This window comes from Penicillium nucicola, assembly GCF_028828085.1.
Source record: "Penicillium nucicola strain IBT 29836 chromosome Unknown utg000002l, whole genome shotgun sequence".
Taxonomy (NCBI): Eukaryota; Fungi; Ascomycota; class Eurotiomycetes; order Eurotiales; family Aspergillaceae; genus Penicillium; species Penicillium nucicola.
Genome location: NW_026643126.1, coordinates 4,479,883 through 4,495,202, shown reverse-complemented (window position 1 = coordinate 4,495,202; position 15,320 = coordinate 4,479,883). Strand labels below are relative to the sequence as shown.

At 45.9% G+C, this 15,320-nt stretch overlaps 7 protein-coding genes across 7 annotated transcripts; 3 read left to right on the top strand and 4 right to left on the bottom strand.

Moving 5' to 3' along the window:
• Positions 1–1,051: 1,051 nt before the first annotated feature.
• N7511_003490 (uncharacterized protein) lies at positions 1,052–1,750 on the bottom strand (the record flags this gene model as incomplete). Its single annotated transcript, XM_057125915.1, has 1 exon — positions 1,052–1,750. One exon carries the CDS (start codon positions 1,748–1,750, stop codon positions 1,052–1,054), a length of 699 nt encoding a protein of 232 aa, XP_056988074.1.
• Positions 1,751–3,919: 2,169 nt separating this feature from the next.
• N7511_003489 (uncharacterized protein) lies at positions 3,920–5,062 on the bottom strand (the record flags this gene model as incomplete). Its single annotated transcript, XM_057125914.1, has 1 exon — positions 3,920–5,062. One exon carries the CDS (start codon positions 5,060–5,062, stop codon positions 3,920–3,922), a length of 1,143 nt encoding a protein of 380 aa, XP_056988073.1.
• A 713-nt stretch (positions 5,063–5,775) lies between these two features.
• N7511_003488 (uncharacterized protein) lies at positions 5,776–7,006 on the top strand (the record flags this gene model as incomplete). Its single annotated transcript, XM_057125913.1, has 3 exons — positions 5,776–6,162; positions 6,214–6,643; positions 6,699–7,006. 3 exons carry the CDS (start codon positions 5,776–5,778, stop codon positions 7,004–7,006), a joined length of 1,125 nt encoding a protein of 374 aa, XP_056988072.1.
• A 318-nt stretch (positions 7,007–7,324) lies between these two features.
• Positions 7,325–8,839, top strand: N7511_003487 (prolyl hydroxylase family protein; the record flags this gene model as incomplete). Its single annotated transcript, XM_057125912.1, has 2 exons — positions 7,325–7,610; positions 7,662–8,839. The coding sequence occupies 2 exons, from the start codon at positions 7,325–7,327 to the stop codon at positions 8,837–8,839; spliced, it is 1,464 nt and encodes a 487-aa protein (XP_056988071.1).
• A 471-nt stretch (positions 8,840–9,310) lies between these two features.
• On the bottom strand, positions 9,311–10,593 carry N7511_003486 (uncharacterized protein; the record flags this gene model as incomplete). The annotated part of the gene is made up of 8 exons (XM_057125911.1): positions 9,311–9,353; positions 9,407–9,543; positions 9,612–9,787; positions 9,848–9,916; positions 9,977–10,030; positions 10,086–10,186; positions 10,240–10,329; positions 10,394–10,593. 8 exons carry the CDS (start codon positions 10,591–10,593, stop codon positions 9,311–9,313), a joined length of 870 nt encoding a protein of 289 aa, XP_056988070.1.
• A 934-nt stretch (positions 10,594–11,527) lies between these two features.
• Positions 11,528–13,210, bottom strand: N7511_003485 (uncharacterized protein; the record flags this gene model as incomplete). The annotated part of the gene is made up of 1 exon (XM_057125910.1): positions 11,528–13,210. One exon carries the CDS (start codon positions 13,208–13,210, stop codon positions 11,528–11,530), a length of 1,683 nt encoding a protein of 560 aa, XP_056988069.1.
• A 379-nt stretch (positions 13,211–13,589) lies between these two features.
• On the top strand, positions 13,590–14,940 carry N7511_003484 (uncharacterized protein; the record flags this gene model as incomplete). Its single annotated transcript, XM_057125909.1, has 2 exons — positions 13,590–13,677; positions 13,724–14,940. The coding sequence occupies 2 exons, from the start codon at positions 13,590–13,592 to the stop codon at positions 14,938–14,940; spliced, it is 1,305 nt and encodes a 434-aa protein (XP_056988068.1).
• Between the last annotated feature and the right edge of the window lie 380 nt (positions 14,941–15,320).

Sequence of the window (15,320 nt, the reverse complement as noted above, 5' to 3'; positions counted from 1 at the left end):
TTGGATTAAAGTTATAGCACTTTTTTGGGACCGACAAAGCCCGATCTCTACACAGCCGCGTGGATGAAATATATGAAGATATCAAAGTGGCGATCATTTGCTTCCGTGGGCTACTTACATTCTATATGGTGACACTCTAGAGGTTGAGTGGCTAACAGGCTGAAAAGCGAGTTCTGACCAGGCAGTCAGACTTCTAAGCAAGCTGTGTATGTATAGTATTTAATAGAAGCAAATTATAAAATGAGATATAATGATAATTATAATAATGGAAAGTGTAAAATTTAAAGGTAGATAGCAGTATCAATAAGAACTGAATTGATAGCAAGTCATAGGCCTTGGGTCTGTTGAGCTGATGGTGGTAGTAGACTATCGTAGCCTTGACTTACATAGAGGCCTCTCGGTCTACGCAAGGTAATCAAAGCACAGCCCTCTTTACTCCTCATCCTACACATCGATAACGATTTTTTTTTCCACTGCCGAGCCGGCACGTTACGCTTGAAGAATGTCAATTTCACGGTATGAACGACCCTTCATCTCGGGCAAGAAGAAGTATGCCACGACCAAGCAGAATAAGCAAGTGTAACGCCAGACTTACCGGCATTTTACACCAAGATTTCCGCCTTAAAATCCTTTTGGCGATTTTGCCGCTAAAGCAAGGAGGCAAAATATTCATACAGTCCAGTTGAGCATGTAATTTACCAGGAAAATGTAAGGGTTTTCAACGATCAGGTACGTAGCACGCCTAAATCTAGTGGTCAGAGGTCAAAGCCGGATAGCCGAAGTCTCGCCAACAATGACCCACGAGGCAGTTGCCGGTCCTGATGTGAGCTCGAGGTATCTAGAAGATAAGGCAAGCCGGTTGCTATGTTCGTACATTGTCAAACACACCGGATAAGAGTATATCTTTGTTTTTCGCAATCATAATACACTACTTGCCGATTCAAGAGTTACTAGGTAAACAATCGGAATTTCATTTCCAAAATATGAATCCCATTGACTCTCTTAATAAAGACAGCTAGAACATGGAGAATGGTAAATATCTTAATTTTGGTCACAATTCCTCATTCCCATCAGCGAAGTACCCCATGGCACGAAATAGCCGCATAGTTTTCCCATCCTGTGTCTCACAAAGCAAAACGTCCTTTTTCTTTAAATGCCGTGTGATTGCTTGGAGCGCATCATAAGCGTCCTCTCTGACGACCTTCACTTCGATCTCCATGAGATGCAAGTCCCCAGCAACTACATCGTCAAACTTAACCTTGTATTCCTCGATGCAAAGCTTCCATTTCCCATTCTGATAAGGTCCATACGGACGCAACGCATTCCATTCGACAGTCTGATATCTTTCTGCGAACTGCACCTGCTCCTCTTGCCATACTGCACTATCTAAAGGGCAGCGCTTTTCGCAGGTGAATGACGGTAGATTGGTACCATATTGGTTCCAGGAGCAGTCGACAAAGTCCGGAACATCAGAAACCGCCCGGGGAAAGCGGACTTTGACTGTAGAGAGTGGCTGGCCTTTGTTTGTTTTTGTGCGGAACATCAAACCGGAGCTGATATGGATAGGGGGACTTTCATCGTAGTAGGTGATTGGATTCTCTTTGTAGGGGGGAATTGCATCGTGTCCAAGCTTTTCAAGCGTATCTTGTGGACTTGGGTCGCATATTGCCCACTGGAGGCTGATCTTTTCTTTTGCGTAGGTGAAGCGCGATATTAGGAGAATTTTGAAAAGCAATTTCTGTGGCTTCATGATATAGGTTATAGTTAATCGATGAAGAAAATGTATGTGCGAGCTTTCTTGTCGGGATTCTTGAACACAAGGTTGGCAACGTTCAATAGTCGGTGTAGCAAGGGGCTGAGGCGGAGACACAGACATCTCCACATGTATGTTAACAGATGTTCGTGGGAGCCTTTGTGGTGTCACAATGGTTCGCAAAGCCTGCGAGGCCATGCATCAAATAGGTCTGAGCCCATAGGCAGCCGACAGTCGGCTTTGGTATTCGACTAGCGGATCTGGATGAAGCCAATTCAATCCAGCGGAAAGGAGCCACGGCTGCAGCGAACCGCTGATCTTTATGATCCAGCGGGCGTGAGTTGGTCATCGATTTGCTGGCTAGACCCTCCTTCGGGATTATACCACACCTGCAAAATAAAGTAATACAGCCCAGACAAGAAATCCAATAGTGATACTTTCATGAAGAAACGAAATTTTGCAAGTAGAGCTTGACAGAGCCGGGGGCTATAAAGGAGTAAAAAGGGTCATATAATCATGGCATTCGGGTACTAAACCCCATTGGCCCGTCCAGAGGAGATGTCGCAGTCTACAATAACGAGCTCTCACATCGCCTGGAACTTCTCAATAGCTTCTTCACACCCCTTTAACGTTGGATATGTGATTTAATCAGCGTTCTGAAACTTGGATCGCATACTCCGTACTGTATTAACTATTACACTATTTTATTCTATTATAGCACAAGCATTACCTTCAAATTTAACAGTGTAGTGAGGAAATCACGAGATTTGTATGATTACTGCCTCAGGCAGTGATGTCCTCGAGGAAAGGATATAGGCAATCTACGACTGTAGAGAATGATAGACAGTGACAACAATGCCACTCATTTCCTGATTCATGATTTATGACTATTATGCTCCTTGATATAGCATCTGATTATTCCTGACAGGCGTCACATGTCTAGAGCTCATAGACCTGACTTGTTGTTGGGTTTTCTTGCCACCATTTATCGACCCGTCTGTTTTGACCAGACTGCCATCGAGCATCTCCCATTTAAACAGATAATAATGGTTATTGTTTCTTATTTATCTAATTCATTTCCTAATATGTATAGTGTACAGTTAAGTAATAATTTGGATCAACAAATAGGCTAGACCGCGGAGATCTCGCAAATTTACCTGCATTTCCCGAGGTGAGACAAACAATACAGCCAGATACAGATCTTATGAAACTATCCTAGATTTTTATGTTGAAACCTCGTAACTAAAATGGCCATTCGGAAAGTCGCTTGCTTCTTAAGTTTTTCCTGTTCTATCGTTGCCCATTTGGACCGGTGAAAGTGGTCTTGGACAGGTACCGCTCTGAAATTGGCGATTGAACAGCTAGAGCTAGAACGTCTATTCCACATTTTGTCATCCAGATATGAAAAATGAAAAATTGTTCATTGACTTTCATTTCCTATAACTCATTGCCTCTTATCGATCTGAGCATTCCATTGCCATGACATTATAAAATTTCATAGCACAGATTTTCTAGCAAAACTTGAATAGTGTATGTAGCTTTCCCTGGATTGAGACGGAAAACCCAATTAAGGATAGAGATTACATTCAAAAAGAATAAGAATTGTAGAAAGATAGACACCTGGGAAAGGTATACGATAATCTAAATGACACAGCCAATTATGTTCTGAAGTATTGAGCTCTGAAGTAAGGATGAAAGACGTGATCGTTGGCACATTTTTATACTGTATTCTGACGTTCAAAGCTTTCCACCGGATCAATCTTGCGATCCGTGCGCCAAACAAGCCACCATGAAGACAAGATCCCCAAGATGGCTGCACAGAGGAAACATAGGCAGATAATATAGGACACTCGATAAGTCGGTCCAAATACTGTATCGTATATATGCGGCCCAGCTATTCCGCTGAACTGTGCCATCGCATTTGTTAGTCCAATGCCAATACCTGCAGCCACCGTACCCTCGAGCGCGCGAATCCGTTCTGGCCAAATGACCGGATATGCAGATCCAGCGCAAGCAGTGGCTACTATCAAGGCAAGATATTTCACTACCGCGTTTTGAGTAGTGATTAGAATGATATAGCAGATTATTGTCGTGCTTTCAACTGTTTTGGTGATTAGTTCAGGTGAATAGTGAACACATATCTTTGCTCGATACCCAGAATAATACCTACTTGCAACAGCGGTAGTCCAGGGCCTGATCCACCCCTTGTGTATCAGATACCCGATACTGTTCAAAAATACGAAACAGGCGACATAAGGAGGCTGTTCGTTGAACAATAATTAGCCATTTTGAGCGAACATTGACTTGTGAGTGGTATAAAATGGTAACTCGACTCACAATGTTCATCAACTGCGATAAAGCCGTCGAGGTAAAGCCGAGTTCGTATATGACGGTCGGTAACGCATAGTTCACGCCAAATCCGCCGATACCATGTCCAACCCAGTAAAGCGTAAATGTGTACACTGTAGGACTCAAAAAAAGCGTCTTAATAGCTTCCCAGTCCCAGCTTTCATCTTTACCGGACGGCGCCGAAGAGGACAGACGGTCTTTGAGAAAGTCACGCTCCTCTTCTGTTAACATACGAGCCGTCTCAGGATAGTCAGGGAGGCCTAACAATGCGACAACAGATAGTAGGATAGCAGGGAGTCCTTCTAGAATGAACAGCCACCGCCAGCCTGAAATTCCACCCGCTCCATCCATAAAGCTAATGGCGTATGCAAGAAGTCCACTCAGTGCTCCAGCCAGTTGACCTAAAGAGTAAAAAAGGGCAATTCTCCATGGCATCTCGGATGGCTTATACCAAAACGCCATATGGTACAGTACAGCCGGGTAAAAGCCTGCCTCTGCAATCCCAATTGCAAACCGAACGCACATCATGCCGGAAAAGTTCTGCGCGGCACCAGCTGAGCAGGCACATATTCCCCAGGAAAGAATGAGAACAAACATCCATCGTGAGGGTTTGAACTTTTTGAGCAGAATCGTATTGGTGGGCTCGAATATGAGGTAGCTGTAGGAAAATATGGATTGGGTCCAGGCCCATTGCGATGAGCTAAACCCAAGCTCTTTTTTAATTCCCGTTCCCGCTTCCAAGTTGATAATGGCGGCGTTTGAGTAGTTGCTCGAGTCGATGACCCGGAAAATGTATACAAATGAGTAAAATCCAACCAGCCAGAGATCTATTTTTCGCATCAGTCTTTTTTCAATCTCGACATGGTCTTTGATCTCGGTATTGTTAAAGTCGAGGTCATTGGGTCGAAGTGAATTGTTTCTGATGAGCTCTCCCTGTTTGCCGCTTTCTCCAGATGCCATTTCTTCTTCCTTGGGATGTAAGAATAAACTAAAAAAAAAACTAATCCCTTAATTTGTCTCTTTAAATGAACCATGTGTCCCTTAAGTATCTGAAGTCCTGGTGACAACAGGGTGGGTATCAGCTTGTGTCATGGTAGTGCTGATCACGGCATGCACACTCTCTTCCTCTAGTGCCTATATCGAGAACGCTCCCAGCTTATTCAATTACGAATCACTTCTCACTTATTTGATCATTTTATTGCGACGAAATGAGGAACGCAGCGGATAATTAATTTCGTACTTAATTTTTGAGTATTTTATCATATCTCCCATTGCTTTGCCTAGCTTAAACTTCAAGGCAGTTGAAGAGAGTCAGAGTTCTATATCTGTATCCATAAAGGATTGTAGCAAGATAGCAGAAATTTAATCTCCGTCTTTTTTCGGGGATTAGATCACCAATTAGTCCTATTTGAGTTTATCCTTCAACGCCACTTAATCCTTAGTCGATTTTTACTTGACCGGTACGTTTTCTTAGCGCATAACGCAATCGGGGGGAAAGATGATATGACCCGAGACGCTTCTGATGCTAGAAAATGAATCAGACATGTGGAACAGCATATGTATACATCGGGAATCGACAGCACGCAGATGATACAAATAAGAGCAACATCTGAAACGGGCTGCATTTTTCCTTATCCTTTGAGTGAAAAAACTACTGTCGATATTCAAACAGAATGGCTCCATCTGCTATCAATGACCAAGTTTCATCTGAAATAGTGACGGTTAAACCCTGGAGTCGTCCTTCGCACACGAAAGAGGACATTGACTGGGCGCCATTGGTTGAGATTGACTTATCTCGCTTCGACGCACCCGGCAGAAAGCAAGAGCTCGCAAAGCAACTATATTACGCTGTTACACAAGTTGGCTTCTGGGTGGTTGTTGGACATGGAATTGAAGATGAGCGTGTTATGCGCCAATTCAGTATCGGCAATGCCTTTTTTCAAGAGCCGCTGGAGGAAAAGCGAAGCTTTGCCTGCAACTTTGCCGAGGGCGAGTATTTCGGCTACCGTGAAAATGAGAGATGGATTGGGGACACCGGGGTAAAAGACAACATTGAAATGGTATGGTGATATATCTCCAAAGAACGCTCTGAGAGTAGCTAATACACTCAGCTTAATATCCCTAAACCGATCCCTGAATGGGAGGACCTTCCTAGACATAAGATCGTGCGTCAAAATTTTGATGAGATAGCGAGCTTCCATCGAGATCTTTTTCATAATGTCATTCGAAAGTTATTTATCTTGATGGCAATTATTTTGGAGCTACCAGAAGACTACCTGGTGAATGCCCATGGCTATGACAAGCGATCCGATGATCACCTACGATACATGATTTATAACACTCGGACCCAAGAAGATTGGGACAAAGCCCAGGCCTATACCAAAGGAGGTCATACCGACTTTGGCAGTTTGACCCTATTGTTTTCGCAGCATGTTGCTGGGTTGCAGATCCGGACAACAGAAGGGGCGTGGAAATACGTGAAGCCAGTTGAGGGTGGGATTACATGCAATATTGCCGATACTTTATCCTTCCTGACCAATGGTAGGTGTACATTCGAATTGGACAAAATACTCTTTCGGTTAACTCAGAGCAACAGGATTTCTGAAATCCACGATTCATCGCGTTGTCACACCTCCTAGAGATCAGATCGATATTCCTCGTCTTGGGTTGCTCTATTTCTGTCGACCCGGAGATCATACTATTATGAGGACAGTACCATCACCTGTGCTGGATCGTCTCGGCCTGCTAACTGAAAATGATAAAGACACGAGCAAGAGTGTTGCCACAGGCACGGAATATGTACGCGCCCGTGTTCGGGATGTGCATCATAAGAAGGTGATTGACAAGAGGGAAAACACCTCGTTTGAGTTCAAGGGTCTGAAGGTCGCAAATCATTATGAATAGGTAGCAGGCCAAGGAAATCGAGTCATGACGCATCTTGACTCTATCGTTCATGTATGCCAAAGAGTGAATATCTAGTCCAATAGTCTCATTCATGGGTCTTTCTTTCCATATTCCAATAGTCTATCTCCTTTGAACCTGGGCTTGGTCTTTTGAACCAAGTGGTTGAAATATGGTCAAGTCCTGAAGGTGTCGGTAAAAAATCGTACCAAACTGATCATTCGAGTGGCGACTAAATGGTCCGCAATTTTAATTTTCCGTCCCGGTTCGAGTCGAAAAGCCTCATTCCTCTCAACTATCAAACATCAACCATCAGACACAATGGCCAAATCCAAAGCTGCGAAGCGTAAGCGCAATGGCAATGCGCAGATTGACCTTCCTCAAAAACTGGCCAAACCTGCCTCGGCCCTAACACCCCCTCCCGATGGCACCCTCGAACCTAAACACATCAAAACGGTCGTCTCGGACGAGGAACTCGATATCACCATTGAGACACTCACGGCGCTTGCAGAATACCCTAGTCTGACAAAATCCAAGGCTTGCAAAGACCTCCGAGTTGCTGTGTATGACTTTCGCCAGGCTTGCACAACCGGTCTTAATACAGCTGGTGCGCCACCCTGATATTTCCAATTAGTGGCTACAACTGATCATTTGATAGAGGGTGCAAACCTCACAGCACGTATCACCGGTGCCTTGGCTGACGAGAAATACTTGGAGGCCAAAATTCTGCTCGCCGAAATGAGAATTAGAGGGGAACAACCTAAAATCGGAGCCTTGTGTCGCTGGGTACGAGACCTTGACGTTGTGAGCGGCCTCTCCACACAGCCTAATACACACGGTAATAGTTCTCCCAGTCGTAGCACAAGAGACATCGAACTTCTGGGAGTCCTTGATGCTATACTGCGTGTCAGCACATCAATCGACACCACTTCAAACGCACTCAGTTCTGCCTCCCCGATTGCCTTTCATTCTATTTGGGATCTTCGACCGTCAACAGCGCCACTAGAGATTTATGCCTCGGTCCTCGACAAAACTATTCTCTCCGAGGCCCCGAAGTCCCCGACTGCCCTCCGCGTCATCGAGCATACCCCCGGTACACTTCGCAAACCTCCGAACCACCATCCTGCGATACTCTACACAACAGAACCGAATTCCGTTCCTCTGGCCCCCGTCGGTCCTACTATAACATACCACCCACATCCCGCCGTTCCAGGTCTTGGCCTTGCCATGGATGTGCTCTCCCCCGCAGAGTGCAAAGCGATCATTGCAGCCGGAGAATCTGTCGGCTTCCTTCCCGACGCACCTTTGCGCGAAGACGGCGACGTGAGCATCTTGGCTCACAACTTCTACTGGATTATCGACACTACTTTCCATAATCTACTTTGGGATCGAATTTCTCCCTACGTACCACCCTCAATCAATGGTCGTCTGGTTCGAGGTATTAATCGACGCTTCCGAGTGTACAGATATGTCCCGGGAGCCGAGTACCGCTGCCACATTGATGGAGCTTGGCCACCGTCCGGTATTCTCCCGGATGACACATACGTGTACGACTCTTCTCCTGAAGATCGGAGGCAAAGCTCTATGTATACATTTTTGCTATACCTTAACGACGAGTTTGAAGGTGGAGAGACCACCTTCTTCATGCCAGCTGCTCGTGAGGGAATACTGAATGCATACCCTGTCCGGCCTGTGATGGGGTCCGTTGCCATATTCCCGCACGGCGAGGCGAACGGTGCCTTATTACATGAAGGAACAGGAGTAAGGAATGGCGCTAAGTATATTATTAGAACAGACGTAGAGTATGATGTAAAGCCTTCGGAGGAGTGTCTATAAACAGCTATGCTATCACCTTTTGCTTTGGCACACGTTTGGCCAGCCAAATTCATAATCTGAGTTCGCAAAACAATTTTTTACGCTTTCATGATTATCGATACAGGTAACTATTTTCTCACGAATGTTTATCTCTTGTCGCATTCAAAATTCCATAACATTAGGTGCCGAGAATTTCAATGTACCTTCGTAAGCTTACATTGGAGTGAAGACTAACTTATCACGAGAATAATGACAGTTATTTGCTGTATTGTTCGTGATGCATATACCACCTAAACATTCAATCGCCCCTGCCAACCGTGTTAGTCCAAGATCATCACTCCTTGACGCCCAGTCTTTCCTATAAGCAGCAGTATACCAAAGCAGAGGCCACAACCTGCTCGCCCAACGATTCTGCCCGTTGTTCTTACCCTAATATACCATGGTGATCCGGGTATTGCTTTTAGCATACGGCATAGCTCATGTAAGACAAATCTACACCTCGTCGTTTCTCTCGTCAACAAACTGTGAACCATTCCTACGGCATGTCAGCATGGCATTGAGTACTGGTGATGGTCGGTTATAACATACTTGCTCTTTTGACGGTTCCATGCTCCGCTCAGGTCGCCAACTGGCAGATAGAGCGGGAACCCAACAGAGTCAAGTAATTGTGCCGTCAACAGATAGAATCCGAGCATGCTCGCTAGGAATAGAGCAGCTCCGCCACCCTATAGGTAGAACTGTTAATATCGTGCATTATGGAAGCAGATGAAACGTAGGAAAAGACCAGACTTACCACTGTCAAACGTTCACCAGCACTCGCATCACCCCTACCCAATTTCCAATAGGCTGCAGCCAGGAGGGAGAAAACAACGACAAGGTCCGCGAACAGAATCACGTATACTAGGTTCGTGCGTGTCGCACAGAGAGTGTAGATTAACATCAATACCGCCATAAATACAAGGAAGAACGCTGCAAATAGAGGCAATAAGCATTTGGTAAGGGTGATACAAGTGACAAGAGATCACATACCAAAGGTATTTGTATATCCAGGACTATGAAGCCCTGCTACGAGATCAGTCGTCGAGGGAGAGTATGGGGCTATTGGCATATACATCAACATAAATTCACGAACAAGAACTCGAAGCAGTCGTCACTTACCTGCCGCGTTGAATGCCGGAGTCATGCTAGCACCAAATGCCAAGCAAAATGCACCTTCGTTGAATTAGTGTATGTGTTTATTTTGTTATTGGTTCGAGGCTGAGCCTACCAAGGTGACCGAAAACAACAGAAGAGAATGTGTTTCCAAGGATGAATTCGAGGATGCTGGAGAGTATTAAAAGTAGACCTCCGAACAGGATCAAAACCGCACTGTATCAGGTCAGCATGGAACTTCCAGGTATGTATTTCAGTCAAAATCTTACTTAAATGCAGCACCTCCTCCACCAGCACCTCTCCAGGTCATCAAACAACACGATAATGGCGAGGCAGTGAGAACGAATGCTCCAAGTCCACTTGAATCATATCATAAGTCCCAATATTCTCGTTTCGGCATGTATATTGACAATGAATACGTACAGCGGAGTGGGATTACCAAGGTTCTTCGTCAAGGACGACTGGCGGTGCATCATGGGGCTCAGGTAAAGTCTCTCGAATGGTTCAGCAGACAGAATGATAGAGGTAGGAACTTGTGTCAAGTTCGGCATCCCTCCAACATCTTGGTGCGAAGTCTTAGAATTGTTCTGAAACATATCGATGTTCATCGTCTTGTTTGTCATGGTTGTTGTATTCTCTTTGCAGGGGAAGATTCTCGAATAAGAAATGTACGAATGAGAATACAACTGCGACACGACAATTGACGACTCGGGGGTAGCTGCTAGCTTTATAGTAGAAAGTAAAAAGTAATGCCATGCATCGGAAGCTTGGTCGGCACAGCTATGAAGATCCTCAAAATCTCAATATTCCGGGGTAGGTGAGAACCGGGGAGTGCCCCATACTCTCCAGATTTATTGATCTCTCCACACTTCTGATTGCTGGGGTTGGCGCACAAAGTTGATGGTTAAATCAGATCATCCATAGAATCACCAAAAACGGTATTGTTCGTAAGCCTCGCGTAATTTGGACCCGACCGATATGGATTCCGAAATTTGAGCCAGACCAGATTCCAGCTTCCGATGCGGTCCGATCTCTTGATTTTCCAATAGACCTACCGGAACTGTAAACCAAAAGGTGAATACGGCCGCGTCCGTAGTCGACACATTGATGCCGCTTCTCCATAGCCACGAAATTGCCCCCTCTCCATATTGCGTCAGACGTGATTGTGCCCCCACGACAGAAGTAGATCATCTTGTGAATTTCCCGATGAGTTGTTTGCGAAAATTTGTCGGGAATATTAAAGTTCTACTAGTGGTGAGCGAAGTGTAAGGGCTGACATCGGCGTGAAATGGGATCTATTAAGTAGACGGGCTCAGGTAAATGATTCAATGATTGCATCCACATTCAAAAATTCTCGGTAAGCAGTTTAATGTTCAAGTTAAAAGGGCAAGGCGTGCAACTTGGTACTAATACAAACCTGTCCCTTCTCCTTGTTTCTCTAGGAAATCATACTTGGCATACTGTTTCAAGGTACAATCTGTCCAGCTTATGCAATCCAGATCCAGATTCGCTCTGTTTAAAGTTTGAAGTCAGGATTTAGTCAGATTTGGTGAGACTTTAGTCAGAAGGAAGGAAATTTGAGTCAGACGAAGGGAGATTTAGTGTCAACTTACCAATAATATTACGAGGCTTCGGTTCTTCCCATGTCGATTCAAGCTCGTCAGTCTCTTCCTTGCCAGACAGGAAGTCCATGTCTTCTATCCGGACAAACTTGGTTCCCTTGATAAACTTGTATCCCAAAAACAGCATGGCAAATATAGGAATATCGATATACGGGGGGATGAAGCTCTTCGCACTGAAGTGGCCAGGGAAAAATGCATCGAACCCATTGAAGAACGCCACAGTAGAGGAGAAGATCATGGCAAAGTAGGCCATGAAGGGTTGAAGAGGTGACTGAAAGGGGAGTGAGGAGCGTGGTATGCCGTGATGTTTCATCCCTCGATGGAAGCGAATATAAGTCACCGCAATAGAGGTCCATACTATCAGCGTGCTGACAGAGCTCAAATTGCTAATCCAAAAGAATACCTCGGCTGAGCTGGATGAAACATTGAGATAGACAAGCAAACTCAATGCGGCAGTGACCGCAACGCATGCGTATGGAACACCGAATCTTTCAAATTGAAGGATGCGAGGCGCTTTTCCATCTAGGGCCGTGGAGTAGAGAATTCGAGTGGATGCATAAAAGAACGAATTGCCCGCAGACAAGGCAGAAGTGAGAACGACAGCATTGATGATCGAAGGAAGCACCTGAATGCCTCCGTTTTCAATGGAAATGACAAAAGGGCTTGCCCCAACTCCTGCAGCGCCCGCGTCAATGGCATTGAGTAGTCTATTATCTTTAGATGAGACGCATAGTCCAACCAAGAAGACGCTTCCGACATAGAAGATAGCAATGCGCCAGAAAACACGGCGAACCGCCTTTGGGATGTTGCGCCGCGGATTTTCGGTCTCTCCTGCTGCGACAACAACCATTTCGCTGCCGCCGTAGCTGAATGTGGCTTGGATGAAGACTTTCCAAAAGGCTAGAAAGCGACCTAATGAACCTGTCTCCAGATACTCGTTCATTGGCCCTGGATTGTCCCAGTAGCGAAACCCTATACGATCATTGGTTGGTGCACCACCGAGTGTGATAATAAGCATGAGCAACATCAATCCCACAATTGTGGTGAGTTTGATTGATCCGAGGAAAAACTCCACTTCGCCATAGACCCGAACAGGGAGCATATTCACAGTTATGATTGCCACATACAGGACCGTGATCCACACTGCCGAAGGAATGCTGCTGGGCCAGTAGTCGATGACAAGGGCAGCCGCGCTGATCTCGATTGGGACGCCAATAGCAAACTGGTACCAATAGTTCCATCCCAAGGTAAATCCCAAGGCCTCGTCAACAAAACGAGATGCATATACGGGAACTGCACCGGGAAGCGGTAGCCAGGTCGCCATTTCGCCCATGCTGTTGATGACCGCGTAAAGGTTGAAGCCCGTAATGAGATAGGCAAGCACCGCAGACAGTGGTCCCGCTAATGAAAGAACCTGACCTGTGCCCACAAATAGACCTGTTCCAATGGCTCCGGATAGAGCAAGAAATTGAACATGTCGAGACTTCAGTCGTCGTTTCAATGTGCCAACCTCCGTCCGCGCCGTCGCACCCTTGTCGAGTCCCCCGGAATGTTGAGAGCCATGTCTGTTGTCCCCCAACTCGACATCCTCGTTGTTTATGTTCTCTTGCACTGCCATCGTCACCTTTGTATTTGCCAAATTTTACCTTGAGCTGCAGACCCCTTTGTATAGACATGCACGGGCCCTGCCACAGGCGTGGGGTAAATATGGGGGGGATCTTTTGCTTAAAGAGGAAATTTTTATGTCGGAAGTCGGTCCATCTGGTTGGTCTCATCTCTCCAGCTCCCATTCCAGGGGCTGATTGTCAGAATGACTGTGTCGCAGGGATGTCCGAGGTCCACTGCAGGGTCTGACTCTACCAAAATGTAGTAGAGTTGTATTGTTTGGTCGTATTGGAGGCAATATCGAGTGGGGGTGGGAGGTGAACAGATACCTGTTACATTTTGTGTTCCCATTGGACTCACTTTATGCTGAATTCTAACTTGCACTGTTCAAGATGCCCCTTGGTCAAGATGAGCCGACATTTGGACACGAAATGCGTCAGCATTTCTCTTTTGCTCCCGGCTATCGAAACTTGAATCATGGTAAGGCTTCCAGTCTGTACTTTTATATACCTGCTCATGATACCAGGGTCTTTTGGGGCATCGCCAACCCTCATTCGCAACCGAGCCAATGAGCTACGCGAGGAATGCGAGGCAACTCCATGTCCTTTCATCAAATACCGCTTCCCTCAACTTTTGCAACTCTCTCGGGCTGCTATGAGCAGCTTTCTTGGTGTACCTGAGTCCACTATCGTCTTCGTCCCGAATGCGACTACAGGTGTCAACACAGTCCTGCGAAACATGATATGGAATGAGGATAGAAACGATGAAATTATTCACCTAGATATTATATATGGAGCTTGTGCAAAAACAGCGCAATACGTCTGTGAGGCCAGCGGCGACAAGGTTTATACCCGTCAATTCGGGTTTACATACCCGGTCGAGGACTCTGAGATCGTTGCAGCCTTGCAAAGAGCAATTGAATCTTCGCGCTCAAAGGGTAAGCGCCCGCGCATTGCCATATTCGACACTATTGCCTCCAATCCCGGACTGCGACTTCCCTTTGACGAGCTCACTGCAGTCTGTCGCGCAGAGGGGGTCCTAAGTCTGATCGACGGGGCACATGGGATTGGGCAGGTCGATCTCAACTTGGCAACACTAGATCCAGACTTCCTGGTCAGTAATTGTCACAAATGGCTTTTCACTCCCCGGAGCTGTGCTGTGCTCTATGTCCCAGAGCGCAATCAAGCCATGATCCGAAGCACACTACCCACGAGCCATGGGTTCGTTCCACAGCTCCACGGAATTCCATGCGCCAAAGAAACAGGCTTCGTTTCTAATTTTGATTTCGTGGGGACCACTGACAGTGTCTCTTTCCTGACGGTGCCTGAAGCGATTCAGTGGAGGCACACAACCTGCGGTGGGGAGGATAAGATTCGGCAGTATTGTATTCAACTTACTCGCAAAGGTGGGCAGAGGGTTGCTGAAATCCTGGAGACCAAGGTCCTGGACAATGTTTCCCACAGTTTGACAGAGTGTTGTATGGTCAACATTCTCCTGCCTTTGACAAAGCCTACTTCGGGAGATCAAAGTCTTGTCAGAGTGACTGGAGCCCCCAGTGTCACAGTCACAGATTGGATGCAGCAAACCATGATCGAAAGATTCAACACATTCATGCCGGTCTTTCCTTTTCAGGGATCTTGGTGGGTTCGACTGAGTGGACAAATCTATCTCGAGGAGAGCGACTTTGAATGGGCGGGTTGGACGCTGAAGGAGCTATGTGAAATGCTTCTCAATAAGTTATAAGTCAATAGCAAAGACTTAACGACATAGGCACCAATAACGAAGGTCTCTTTTTCAACAGAATTGCATTGAATCAACAAACATCAACCCTAAGATTAATTAATTGAATGCGCCCCTTGAAAAGGATTTGTTCAAGAGATGTGCACGGTTATTTGTTACTGCCAGTAGCTCCTTCAGGCCCGATCGGCTTACATTCGGCACAGACACGTCAAATCATGCAATTGGGCCCACCTTCAATACCGAGCAGGGGGAATCCCGAGCTCTAGATGTCGGCACGTACTCCGTAGGCGAAATTCTCGAAAATTTTCATAGTAATGGGATCGGAACTGAATCAAGGTCTGATAACGGATATGCTCGGTTGTCCGCGGAAATAGTCATTAGCC